The following is a 14,799-nucleotide window of genomic DNA, read 5'->3' on the forward strand; positions in this document are numbered from 1 at the left end:
TTTCCCGTGAGTTGGCTTTTCTCATTAGGTGGTCAAAGCATTGGAGCTTAGTTTCAGCACCAGTCCTTCCAATGAATATTTAGAGTTGATTTCCTTTAGGATTGACTGGTTTGATCTCCTCGCAGTCTAAAGGACTCTCAAGAGTTTTCTTCAGTATCACAATTCAAAAACATCAGTTCTGTGCTCAGCCTTCTTTATGGTCCAACTCTCACATTTGTACATGACTACTGGAAAACCCATAGCTTTGACTATTTGGACCTTTGTCAGCAAAGTGATATCTTTGCTTTTTAATACACTGTCTAGATTTGTCATAGCTTTCCTTCCAAGGAGCAAATTTTTTAAAATTTCAGACTACAGTCACCATCATCAATGATTTTGGATCCCAAGAAAATAAAAGCTGTTACTGTTTGCACTTTTCCCTCTTCTATGTGCCAAGAAGTAATGCAATGATCTTAGTTCTTTGAATGTTGAGTCCTAAGCCAGCTTTTTCACTCTCCTCTTTCACCCTCATCAAGAAGCTCTTTAGTTCCTCTTCACTTGCTGCTGTTAAGAGTGGTATCATCTGCATAACTGAGGTTGTTGATATTTCTCCCAGCAATCTTGATTCCAGCTTTTAATTCATTCAGTCTGGTATTTCGCATGATGTGCTCTGTATAGATGTTAAATGAACAGGGTGACGATACACAATCCTGACATACTCCTTTACCAATTTTGAACGAGTCCATTGTCCCATGTCCAATTTTAGCTGTTACTTCTTGACCCACAGACATATTTCTCAGGAGACAGGTAAGGTGATCTGGTATTCACATCTGTTAAGAATTTTCCACAGTTTGTCCTGATCCATACAGTCAAAGGCTTCTGCATAGTTGATGAAGCAGATGTTTTCTGGAATTCCCTTACTTTCTTTATGATCCAACAAACATTGTCAATTTGCTATCTATCATATGTTAATCTCCTGTTTTTTTTTTCCGACATAGTATTTCTTAATTTTCTCAGAATTGCATTCGAAGTTTCAAGCCTCATTCAAAAGTTTTTTAAATCACTAAGATAATAAGTTTTCTAGACTTTTAGCAGTAATACCAGATTCCAGAATGAATGGAACTATATCAAAGTACTGAACAAATATAAATGATAAATCTAGCATTCTATTCATACTTAGTCAAGCAGGTGGCATCAAGATGTCATAAATTTTTTAGCTAGACCAAAATTCATGTTTTCTAATATATATATATTATATTATACATATATATGTGTATATATATACATATATATACACACACAAAACCTTTATAAATATATGTGTATATATATGTATATATGTATACAAAAGCTTTTATACTGCACTTGATGAAGTTTGAAAAAGAACAACAAAAGGAGAGAGATGGAGAAGTAGGAAAACATAAACTAAATGAAATGGGAGCACTGAATATGAAATAGAAAAGTGAAACAAACTAGATAAAAGTAAAAGATCATCATATAGTCCAGTTGTTTTTAAACATGGCTGCTCATTAGAATCATATCTGGAGCTTTGGAGAGAGAAACAACACCTGGGTATTTGTATTTTTCAAAAAATTCCAAGATTTTGTATCTGGATATGCATCTGGATTTTAAAAAGTGATTATAGGTTTTTCTATTAAATGGTAGTTTCAGTAATACAGAATTCTATTATTTTCTGTTGACCAATCATGATACAATGGTACTAAATAATAGTTACATAATGGAAAAGATGTTATCACAAACAATAGCCAGACCAAAAAAAAAGGATAATTATAATTGCAAGCCATAATGTAAATATGATTAACCTAACAATGTAAAATAATTACATACAATTTGAGGGGTTAACTAGAGTGATGTGGTAAGTGGAAGTGAATACATGCGCATGTTTTCATCTGCCCAGCCAGTCTATGTCTTTTGGTTGGTGCATGTAATCCATTTACATTTAAGATACTTATTGATGTACATGCTCCTATTACCAATTTCTTAGTTGTTTGGGTTTATTTTTTGTAGGCCTTTTCCTTCTCTTGTGTTTCCTGCCGAGAGAAGTTCCTATAGCATTTGTTGTAAAGTTGGTTTGGTGGTGCTGAATTCTCTCACCTTTTGCTTGTCTGGAAACTTTTCATTTCTACATCAAATCTGAATGAGAGTCTTGTTGGGTAGAGTATACGTGGTTGTAGGTTCTTCGCTTTCATCACTCTAAATGTATCATGCCATCTCCTTCTGGCTTGTAGAGCTTTTTTCTACAAGCCAGATTTGAGAAATCAGTTGATAACCTGATGGGAGTGCCCTTGTATGTTATTTGTCGTTCTTCCCTTGTTGCCTTTGATATTTTATCTTTGTCTTTAAGTTTTGTCAGTTCAGTTCAGTTCAGTCGCTCAGTCATGTCCGACTCTTTGCGACCCCATGAACCTCAGCACGTCAGGCCTCCCTGTCCATCACCAACTCCCAGAGTCCACCCAAACCCATGTCCATTGAGTCGGTGATGCCATCCAACCATCTTGTCCTCTGTCGTCCCCTTCTCTTCCTGCCCTCAAGCTTTCCCAGCATCAGGGTCTTTTCCAATTTGTCAGTTCAATTACTATGTGTCTCAGTGTATTCCTTCCAGGGTTTATCCTGCCTGGAACTCTCTGTACTTCCTGGACTTGGTTGACTATTTCCTTTCCCATGTAAGGGAAGTTTTCAACTTTTATCTCTTCAAATATTTTCTTGAGTCCTTTCTCTCTCTCTTCTCCTTCTGGTGCCCCTCTAGCTCAAATGTTGGGGCATTTAATGTTGTCCTAGAGGTCTTTTAGGCTGTCTTCTTTTTTTTCATTCTTTTTTCTATATTCTGTTTTGTGGCAGTGATTTCCACCATTCTGTATTCCAGGTCACTTATCTGTTTTTCTGTTTCAGTTATTCTGCTATCGATTTCTTCTAGTGTGTTGTTCATCTCTGTTTGTTTGTTCTTTAGTTCTTCTACGTCTTTGGTAAACATTTCTTGCATCTTCTCCGTTCTTTTTCTGAGATCCTGTATCATTTTCACTAGCATTATTCTGAATTCTTTTTCTGAAAGTTTGCCCATCTCCACTTCATTTAGTTATTTCTCTGGGGTTTATCTTGTCCATTCATCTGGGACATAACCCTCTGCTTTTTCATTTTGATTAACTTTCTGTAATGTGGTTTTCATTCTAGCTGCTGTGGGATTGTGGTTCTTCTTGCTTCTTCTCTGTGCCCTCTGGTGTGAGGTGATATCTCATTGTAGTTTTGATTTTCATTTCTCTAATAATGAGCAATGTTGAACATCTTTTCATGTATTTATTCGCCATCTGTTTGCTTTTGAGAAATGCCTGTTTAGGTCTTTTGCCCACTTTTTGATTGAGTTGTTTGTTTTTCTGGTATTGAGTTGCATGAACTGCTTGTATATTTTGGAGATTAATCCTTTGTTAGTTGTATCATTTGCTATTATTTTCCCCCATTCTGAGGGTTGTCTTTTGACCTTGTGTATAGTTTTCTTTGCTGATTTAGCACAATATATTATATTGATAAAGTAGTTCTTTTAATTCTTTCCAGACAATGCAGGGAGTCTGGAACACTTTAACTCCATTTATTATATTCCTGATTTATATGCCACTGTTCATTATATATTTTAATTCTCTCTTTATATTAACCCCTGTAAAGCATTATTATCAATGTTGTTTTATGTAAACATAATTACCCATACTACCCATTTACCTACATCAGTACCTTCTCTTGCTCTTAATTCCTTCTTGCCTCTCTGAGCGTCCATGTAGTATCATTGTCTTTCTGACTGAAGAACATCTTTTACTATCTTCTTTAGTTCAGATATGCTGATATGGTGATGAAATCTCTATTTTTGTTTGTCAGAAAAATCTCTTTATTATACCTTCTTTCTTGAAAGATGTTTGCATTAGATAAAGAATCTAGGTTTTTGTTTTCTTTCAACACTGTAAAGATATCATTTTATTGTCTTCTTCTGAGAAATCAGTTGTCAGTTAAAGCTTTGCTCCTTTGAAGTTGATCCATTACCCCCCAAAGATTTTCTCTGATTTTCTGAAGTTAGTACTATGATATTTTTCAATATGATTTCTTTTTGATTTATTTTCTTTTTTTCTTAAGGATTTTTGAATCTATGGTTTGCTGTCTTTCATTAGCTTTGAAAAATTTAACCCATTATTTTTTCAAATATTGCATCTAATAAATCTTTTCTCGCTTTTCTTTTTGGGACTAGAATACACATATGATACCCCTTTTCACTATAGGTCTCTGTTGCTTATGTTCTTTTTTAGTATCTTCCATCCTTTGCTCTCTCTAAGTATCTTGCTTTGGATATTTTCTTCTTATCTTACCATTCAAACTTTCTTTCTTCAGCTGTATGTATCCTGCTCTTAAATCTAGGCACTATGGTCTTAAACTCATTGCTTTTTTCAGTTCTAGAATTTTGATTACCTTCTCTTTTATAATTTGTGATTCTCTGCTATAACCCCAATTTAAAATAATTTCCTCCAATGTATTCAGAATAGTTAAAGTTTGATAACTCTATTATCTGGATCCCTTGTGGTTCAGTTTCTATCATCTATTGCTTTTTTTTTCTTTAAATTATACTTTGCTGTCTTCTTAAGTGCTGACTAAGTTTTACTCTACACAGAATATTGTGTTTGAAAAATTTTAGGAGGAATATTTGGAGACTCTGTTGTCTTCCTTCAGAAAAGATTTTCATTTGTTTCTGGCAGATTTGAGGACATTCTTAATCTAGTTATAAAGACTGAGATAATTTGAAACATGACACAGTTGCTGCAAGAGCCGGACTGTTTTTGTTTATTCTTACTCCAAGGGTACAGCCTAAGGGGTCCTGACCGAAAGAGCTAGAGGTTTATCAAGACTTTCCCTTCTTGAAGACTTTGAACTACAACTTTTGTCCCTCTAGCTTTTCAAAACTATCAAAATCTCTTCTCATTAGGGTCAAGTGATGAGGGAGTTGATGTGGCAATATCTTCATAAAAGCGTAACATGAAGGATCCTGGTAGTGATGGAACTGTTCTGTATCTTGAGTGTGGTGGTGATCATATATGTTTACATATGATAAAATTGCATAAAACACACACACACACAAAACACACATAAATGAATGCATGTTAAATGGATAAAACCTGAATAATGCTGGTGGATTATATCCACGTACGTTTCCCGGTTGTGATATTGTAGTGTAGTTATGTAAGAGGTCATCATTGTTGAGACTTCATGAAGGATATGTGAGACCTCTCTTCATTGTTTCTTTTTTGTGTGGTAAAATACACATAACACAAAATTTACCATTTAACAATTTTATGTGTATAATTCAGTGACATTAAATATAGTAACAATGTTGTGCAACCAGCATCACTGTTCATTTTCAGAACTTTTTCTTGATCCTAGATAGAGGCTCTGTACCCATTAAATAACAGCTCCCTATAATCTTCCACTCCCAAGGTTGTGGTAGCCTTTATCCTACTTTCTGTTTCTATAAATTTGTCTATTTTATGTACCTCATATAAATGGAATCATACAATATTTCTTCTTTTGTGTCTGGCTTACATCTTTTCATGGGTCACTCATGCTGTAACATGTATCAGAATCTCATTCCTTTAAAAGGTTTAATAATATCCCTTGTGTGTAGGTACTCATTTTGTTTATTCATCTGTTCAGTAACATGTGGGTTGTTTTCAGCTTTTGGCTATTATGAATAATGCTGTTATGAACATTGGTGTACAAATATCTGTGTGAGTCCTTGTTTTCATTTCTTTTTGGCGTATACCTAGAAGGGAATTGCTGGATCATATAATTCTATATCTAACTGTTTGAGGAACCGCCAAATTGTTGTTAACAGCAAATGCACCATTTTACATTCCCACCAGCAATATACAAAGGCTATACTTTCTTTACATTCTCAAACCATAAACACTTGTGGTTTCTGTTTTTTTCTTGATAATAGCCATCCTAATGAATGTGAAGTATTATCTCATTGTTATTTTGATTTGCATTTCCCAATGACTAATAATGTTCAGCATCTTTTCCTATATTTATTCACCATTTGCATATCTTGGTGAAATGTCCTTTGCCCATTTTAAAATCAATTGTTTTTTCTGTATTGTTTCTTACAGCTGCATATGGGTCTGCAATAATCTCAAAATGAAAAAGTTTAATAAAATATGTTTCTGTTTTCTTAGCCTTTCAACTGCTTCTTAAAAGTAGCTGATGTCCTTAGTGGAAGTTTGCCCCCAATATGTAGTTTCTATCTGTGGGTTTCCTTTTCTTTCCAAATCTATGCTCTATCGTTCTTTGTTGGCTTTTTAGCTCACCAGTGCCTTCAAACAGTTGTTTTAAACATTTTGTCCAGCTTTTCTATCTGTTATCAATGAAATGGTTGAAATTCACCACTATTGGAACTCTCTTTTTGTTCACCTTTGGTTTTGCAAAAGACCAAACATGTTTAAATAAATTTAAAAGTAAATTTTTAAAAGCTAATTCTTTTAAAAAATGATTTATTTATTTTTCTGCACTAGGTCTTAGCTGTGGCATGTGGGATCTTTGATCTTCGTTGTAGCATGCATGATCTTTAGTTGTGGCATGTGAACTCTTAGTGAGGCATGTGGGCTCTAGTTCCCTGACCAGGGGTCAAACCTGGAACTCTTGCTTTGGGAGCGTGGATTATTAGCCACTGGACCGCCAGAGGAATCCTCAAAGCTAATTCTTTATGGAGCTTAAAAACAACACTAAATCTTTACTTAGTAGGAGTATTGAAAACATTTCTGCATGTTACAGAGATAATATGGACTAGGTATATAGGATAAAATGATACAGTTAGAGTATTTCCAGAAAGGAAGATGTGCTTAAACCATTCTTACTGTCAGAAAAGACACTTATTTTATTATGGTCTCCTGCTTAAACATCATCTCTGCAGAGCGGCTGTGTTGAGGGGCCCCCAAAACTGTTCTTTGTTTTGATGATTCACTAGGAGGGCTCATAGGTCCCAGAAAAATCAACAGAAAGGAAAGATATATGGGATGAAGTTTAGAGGAAACCAGGGGCGTGCTTCCAAGAGCCCTCTCCTAGGACTTGCCTAATTGCTCCAGCAACTGATTGTGATATGTGTGAAATGCTGCCTGCCAGGGAAGACCACCCAAGCTGGTTGCCCAGAGTGTTTGTTTGGGATCAGCACATAAGCACAAGCCCCTACATGAGTAATTTCAATCACTGAAGTTCCAGAGCCCCATAGAGAAAGACCAAACCTGAGGAAGGAAGCACCCATTTTACACTGTAGTCCCACACCCTTCAGTGTGTTTCTTAATGGCACTTATCACTATCTGACTTGAGTGTATAATCATTATTTATTTGATACTACTTAAGTGGCATATATTTTATTTCTTATCTATTACCATTCTTCCTCCACTAGAATATAAGGCCTGAAACTGTTTTGTATTCCCAGTGTCTAAAACAATGCTTGGTCTAGAGAAGGTACTCAACTGATGTTCGATGAGTAAATGAATGAATGAAAATGATTGTTTATGCAGTTACTTAGAAATGCCAATAATGTTGACTGGATCTCAATGATTGGGCTGTGCTGTTATTCTATGCATGACAGTTTTCTCATCTGTTTACTTCTCTCTCCTAAACAGGTCTATAATTCAGTAGCCAGATCTTTCCCTCGACGGTTTGTTTTGCCCTTACATATCGATTTGAATGCCCCTGAGGGAGAGAACCTCAGCCCGTTGTCCTATTCTTCAGCCAGTGCTGTGAAACAGGCTGATGGAAAGGTATGCTATGAATGGACGTTAGCCTAAGACTTTGACCCTCAGCAGTGTTTCTTTATCCACCAGTAAAGTAGTGTGACTATGTAGTGTGGCTGTTCTCCGCAGTGTTTGGTGCCCAGCAAGTTTCATGACATTCAGCTGAGCAGGGTAGGATCATGGAGCATGGCTTGCAAAAGAGTTGCAGAATTCTAGGTGGGAGTGAGCACTGTATTTACCTATCCCTTTTGTGTCTTGAAACAGGTTTATACAGCTTTCAAATTGTCATGACATGTCTAAGTATTTAAGATTGGCACTGACCATCCCCACCTTTTAGATGGTTTGTGCTTACATATCACTATATAGCTATCAGTGTCTCAGCTCTAGTAAAATAAAAACCCATGTCCACCTCCTATGCCATTTGACAACTTAATCACAAAACCCAATAATCTTTTATGTGTTCTTACGCATGATGAAAAGAGAAACAATATTTTAAAAAATGATGTAGAACCTCAATTCTCAAGCCCTGTCACAAACTTTTATATGGTGTTAGCCCCCATACTGACCTAAAGAAAGTATGAATTAAGCAATCAGTTCTTTTGTGCCCTCTTTTAGATTTGGTGCTCTTATGAAAATCTATATCCTGGGGACCTAGAAGAGGAAGGAGGTATTGAATTTCCCCAGATCAACTATGGCCAATTCAGTGGCAAAAAGTATCAGTTCTTCTATGGCTGTGGCTTCCGGCATCTGGTGGGTGATTCTCTGATCAAGGTTGACGTGATGAACAAGACGCTGATGGTAATGAAATTCCGTTTCCTTTTCTGAACTCTTTAAAGACATGTTCTGCCCTTTGAATTAATTCCTGTTTTGTTTAAGGTAGATCTTGAGATTTGAAAGCAGCTACTTACCTTTTTTTTTTTTTAAAGACTTTTTATTTTATATTGGAATACAGCCCATTAACAATGTTGTGAGTTTTAGGTGGACAGCAAGGGCACTCAGCCATACATATACATGTATCCATTCTCTCTCAAGTTCCCCTCCCATCCAGGCTGCCACCTAATATTGAGCAGAATTTCTTGTACTAACATTAGGACCTTGTTGGTTGTCCATTTTAATTATAGCAGTGTGCACATGTCGATCCCAAACACCCTAACTCTCCCTTTCCCCTGTTCTTTCCCCAACAATCATGTTTGTTCTGTAAGTCTGTGAGTCTGTTTCTGTTTCATAAATAAGTCCATTTGTTTAATTTCTTTTTGGATTCCACATACAAGGAATGTCAAATGATATTTCCCCTCTCTCTGACTTACTTCACTCAGGATGACAATCTCTAGGTTCGTCCATGTTGCTCAAATGGCAGCCACTTACTTCTATTAAATCTGAGGACCATGGAATTAGGGGTATGTTCCCTCTAGGGAATCTAAATGAACCACAAGCCCAGAAAAATAATTCTATGCTTGATGGTATTTTGAGGGAAATTATGGGACACCTCTATTTCCGGTTGATGGGAAATTATAATTATACAACTTGTGTTTGATGATGATGGAATTTGCCACTGCAAAGGCTCCCTCTCCTATATTCAATTCAGTAAGCCTGATTCTTCCACTGTTGGACTGTTGTATTGGAAGCCAGATTCATTCTGGGACTGACAAAAGCTATAGAACACTTCCAGTTCATAACCAGTCTTCTATCAAACACTTTTTTGGGGACTTGCAGGTTTGGAGAGAAGATGGCTTTTATCCCTCCGAACCTGTTTTTGTTCCGGTACCAGGAACCAATAAAGAAGATGATGGGGTCATTCTTTCTGTGGTGATCACCCCGAACCAGGTAAATGTATTTCCACCACTAGTCAGAAAGAAAAGTAGCACTGGGCCCTTTGAGGGTTATATTTATTGATGCTGTTGATGGTTTATTTTGATTCCAGTTTGACACCTTCTCCCTTTTGTTTCTCTCTTTATTATTTAGATACCCTTTTATCCTAGTAAGTACCTTATTACAGTTTTAAAGTTCTACTTGTAGAATCATAATAATTTACATTTGGATAGGAATTTATTTATAAACTACTTTCATACGTATTATCTTATTTAGTCATCAAAACAGCTTTGTGGGTATCATTTTACACATGTTGAATTTGTAACCTAAGGAAGTTGAAAGAGACTTGCATCAGATCTTATAGTTGTAAAGCCAGTATTTAAATCCCAGTCTTCTGAATTCTAGTCTAATATTTTATACCACCATCTGTGCTGCCAATTTTAATTGAGAGACCAAAAAATCTAATGTGATAGCCTCCGAGCTAGTGTCTCAATAATCTTGATATCTAATTTCTTGTCGAGGGAAGCCTTGTGGCTGATAGATTCACTTTGAGTTTCAACTTTGATCATTTATAAGTAGCTGCCTAGGTATAGGATTCTGACGCTTTTTAAGGTTTTGGTGAGAAAAGTGTAATCAGTTAGTAATGTCTGCCATGGGCTTGGGACTTAGTCCTTATACAATGTGTTTGCCACTCCTGTAATTAGACCAGGGCAAATCTCAATCTGCCTTGCAATGCTACCTTTTGAAAAGCTCCAGAACAACACAAAATGGAGGCATTTTTTTTGGAAGAAAGAATTTTTATATCTCTTAGGAGATGGAAAGGTGGCAGGTAGGAAGATCCTTAAACCCAAAGAGATTCTATGAAGATGATAAATATAAATGTAATTTCTTTGCTCTAGGTATCAACTTCTTCAGCCATAATTTCCTTTTTTTTTTTGTTTTGTTTTGTTTTGTTCAGTTCATCATTCTGCAAACACTTAGTGAATGAATCAGCAAGGCACTGTGCCCAGTGCTGGGAATGGATATGAAGATGAGAAAGATAGTCTCTCCCTTAGGAATTTTACAGCCCACTAGAGGAAACAGATTTCTGATAGAAACAAAGAGAATTTTCAGCATTGTCCTTCCTTTTCTAGAATGAAAGAAATTTTCTCCTTGTCTTGGATGCCAAGAACTTTGAAGAACTGGGCCGAGCCGAAGTGCCTGTGCAAATGCCGTATGGGTTCCATGGCACCTTCGTGAACATCTGATGGAACAGCCACAAGCTCTGATAACTAGGTTTGAATGAATGTGCTCTCTACATAAGAGAGAGCAAAAGTGTACCTTACCTTCCAAACAGTAGACATCTGCTTTTAAAATTTCTATTAAAAATTGAATTCATGAGATAATTATGGTGTTATATTTTCTTAGGGATCTTCTTTGAAAACCTTAAGCATTGATACAACTTTTAAAGAGAGTTTTAAATTTATATTTACTGGAAATATCTTATGGGCAATAAAGATACATGAAAGAAAAACTAGACCTGGATCAAAAACTAAAAATTGTCACCACCAGATAGATGGGTAACAGAGGTTCTCATACTTGGAAGAAGAAATAAAAATAAATCTAGCTAGTAGAATATGAATATAGGTCTGAAAAAGCCCCCCTTTTTTTCCCATCACAGCCTACCTGTTGCTTCTAAGTACTCACAGAGGATGTTAAAACGGCTACTTTTCTGCTGTCCAAGCAGATGCCACTGCAGTTGAACCACCCACTACCACCTCCTATCCTGCCCCCAGCTCAGGCTTAGGAGGCTGTTGTTTTGAGGGATGTTGTTAAAATCAGGCATTTTTCCTAATCTTCAGGTGTCTGGTTCCTCAGAGATTCATGAAAAGTTGGTATTAGGTTGGTACAAAAGTAATCACAGTTTCAGATCATAAATTTTAAATCATTATAAGTAGGCTCAACACATCTTTATTAATCAAAATAGGAACCATTACAATCAACACATTTTTGCCAATGAGAAATAAGTGTAAAAACCCATGCTTCAGGATTCAATGAACTCTTGGAAAACATTTTCTGCCTCCTGCTGGTTGTGGAAGCATTTTCTCTGCAAAAAGTTGTTGAAATGCTTGAAGAAGTGGCAGTCAGTTGGCAAGAGGGCAGATGAATATGGTGGATGAGGCAAAACTTTGAAGCCCAATTCATTCAACTTTTGAAGCATTGGTTGTGTGACCTGCGGTCCAGGATTGTCATGGAGAATTTGGCCCTTTCTGTTGACCGATACTGACTGCAGACCTTGCAGTTTTTAGTGCATCTCACTGATTTGCTGAGAATACTCTCAGATATAATGGTTTCACTGGGATTCAGAAAACTGTAGTGGATCAGACAGGCAGCAGACTACCAAACAGTGACCATGACCTTTTTTGGTGCAAGTTTGGCTTTGGGAAGTGCTTTGGAGCTTCTTCTTGTGCCAACCACTGAGCTGGTCTGATTGAGAAATGGCTTGTTGTTATTGCATAGAATAAGAGAAGACTATACTTCAAAATAACAATTTTTTTTTTTTTTTTGATTTCTGGTCAGCTCATGAGGCACCCACTTATTGAACTTTTTCACCTTTCCAATTTGCTTCGAATGCCAAACAACTGTAGAATGGTTAACACTGAGTTCTTAAACAACTTCTTGTGTAGTTTTAAGAGGATCAACTTTGATGATTGCTCTCAATTTGTAATTGTCAACTTCTGATGGCCAGCTACTATGCTCCTCATCTTTGAGGCTCTTGTCTCCTTTGCAAAACTTCTTGAACCACCACTGCACTGTATGTTCATTAGCAGTTCCAGGGCCAAATGTGTTGTTGATGTTGCAAGTTGTCTCTGCTGCTTTACTGCCCATTTTGGACTTGAATAAAAAATCCATTTGAATTTACTTTTTGTCTAACCTCATTTCCCTAGTCTAAAATAAATAGAAAATAAACAAGTAATAAGTCATAGCAAAAAAAAATAAAGCAAGAAATGTGTATTAAAATGATGTATAACATAACCACATTTATTCAAGAATGTATTCCAATATCAAAAGACAAAGTTCAGCAGTGCAGAACCACAATTACTTTTGAACCAACCTAGTATTTCTTCATTTAGTTGGGCAACAGGTGGCACTAGAGACCATATAATCTTTGCATTTCTAAAACCTATCAGTTTTTACCAACAGCCCAGATCAGGCTAGATCTGTCACTTAAACCATATGCCCAAATACGTTGTTCTCTTTTCCTTCAGTTATACTCCAAGCCCAGGCCAGTTACACTTTGCACGCTCCTTGTGCACATTGAATGTTGCTGGAGGAACCCCGCGCTTCCCCCGCAAACATGTAGTTTGGGGCAATGTGAACTTGTTAGGCTCACTGTACAGTCCTGGACCAACATAGTTTCTTCTCAGTTTTCCTTGAGGGTTATTATAAACATCACAAACCCTATTCACCTTAGCAGAGAGTTGCATACATACAAATGCCACATGTTGGGGTTTGCACTGTGGCAAGGAAATAAAAGTTCTATGTTTCATGTCTGGGTTGGTGAGATACAGAACAACTGCAGTAGGTACAAGAAGATGCCTAAACAGAACTTAATACAACAGACGTGGGAGCTTAGAGGCTGAGATAACCATGAGAACATAAACCCCTTGATATTCACAGGAGTCTTTGAAAAGGCATTGTATTCCCCCAGACAAAACATGGAAGTTTTATCCAGATCTTATTTGGATCTGAAGGGTGAAGAAGACTACAGTTGACATCTGGGAGGTAGATAGATGTATCTGATCATGTCTTTCTTCTCTTTATAAATCTTTACTCTGTCCTACTACACAATGAGTGAATCTCAAACGTATGAAGATTAGCAGTATAAAAATAAGATTTTGGTCCAAAAATGCCTGGATTCTGCCTTGGCCCTGCCATCAACACAGTTCTCGAAGGAGAAGACAAAACAGGATCAACAACATTTTATAATCTAAGTGTGTATGGCTGGTAAACCAGTGCACAAAGTTCTGGAAATTGAATGAGCATATGACTTAGGCTTGGGGCTTTCCTGGTAGCTCAGCTGGTAAAGCATCCACCTGCAAGGCAGGAGACCCCGGTTTGATCCCTGGGTCAGGATGATCCCCTGGAGAAGGCATAGGCTACCCACTCCAGTATTCTTGGGTTTCCCTGGGTTGGGAAGATCCTCTGGAGGAGGGCATGGCAACCCACTCCAGTATTCTTGCCTGGAAAATCCCATGGACAGAGGAGCCTGGTGGGCTACAGTCCGTGGCGTTGCAAACAGTCAGACAGACCAAGTGACTAAGCACAGGAGAGCATGACTGAGGCTCAAACCCTATGGAGGGCCTCTTCCTTTCTGTAAGTTCAACTCATAACTAGCCAGTGTCCAAAGACTCAGGGAAAGAAGTATGTGGTATACAAGTGAAGGGAAAAGGGACTAGGGTGCACCCTAGTGACCTTATTACTTCTGCAGACTATTTTCAAAAAAGCTATATTCTGAGGTACTGAGGGTTGAGACGTCAACACCTTTAACTTTGAGGAGGACACAATTCAATTTGTAACAGGATGAATGCAAATTCATTATTGTATTTGAATACAATAGAAACTCACCACAGGGGCTTGTGCCCCAGTGAATTTGAGGGTGAATTTGGTGAGTGTCTTCGTATAGAATTAGCTTCAATAAAATAAAGCAAGAACCCTGCAAATACTGTGACATATTTTACTAAAGCAAATAAGTAAAGCAACTTCTCAGAAATTCTTTCTACCATTTTACCTTTTGTTTTGATTCCTTAAACTGTATTCAGAACAAGGGCAGTGTTAGAGGTTAGAGTGTTTATTTCCCATGCAGTCAACACCTGAGAAACATTTATCTTATAAGTGATCTTGGATAAATAATTCACTTATCTGGGTCTGTGTTTTCTTATCTCTAAAGTGAGAGGACTGAACTAGAGTGTGAATCTCTAGCTCAAAAATCTCTGGTTTATAATTATTTAAAGTTATTTTATTTCCAACCCAATGGGGGAAAGGAGAAAAATATTTGAAAATGTGTGAGGAATATTTGCTGCATATTAATAATTTATATGCAGAACAAAGAGCATATATAGCTGGAGTCATGAGGCATTTGAGAGAAACCATCACTGGGTCTTTAATTTTTGCCACACTCATGGTTTTATCTATCCTTTCCAGTGCCTAGGACAGTGCCAGTCACAGTAGATAACTATTTAATAGGTAA

The 14,799-nt window shown here is 37.0% G+C and overlaps 1 protein-coding gene across 2 annotated transcripts in view; it reads left to right on the forward strand.

Annotated features, from left to right (window-relative positions):
• BCO2 (beta-carotene oxygenase 2) overlaps positions 1–10,954 on the forward strand; it is a 71,833-nt gene extending 60,879 nt beyond the window's left edge. The window contains exons 9-12 of one of the 2 annotated variants that reach the window (XM_043899229.1): positions 7,650–7,787; positions 8,376–8,558; positions 9,474–9,584; positions 10,703–10,954. In XM_043899229.1, the coding sequence (XP_043755164.1) occupies positions 7,650–7,787; positions 8,376–8,558; positions 9,474–9,584; positions 10,703–10,816 (546 nt within the window). In that variant the 3' untranslated portion in view covers positions 10,817–10,954. The remainder of the gene's footprint in view (positions 1–7,649; positions 7,788–8,375; positions 8,559–9,473; positions 9,585–10,702) is intronic. The other variant, XM_043899238.1, reaches the window with a different exon arrangement.
• Positions 10,955–14,799: the final 3,845 nt, after the last annotated feature.

The sequence above is a fragment of the Cervus elaphus genome, chromosome 1 (genome assembly GCF_910594005.1).
Source record: "Cervus elaphus chromosome 1, mCerEla1.1, whole genome shotgun sequence".
NCBI classification, from domain to species: domain Eukaryota; kingdom Metazoa; phylum Chordata; class Mammalia; order Artiodactyla; family Cervidae; genus Cervus; species Cervus elaphus.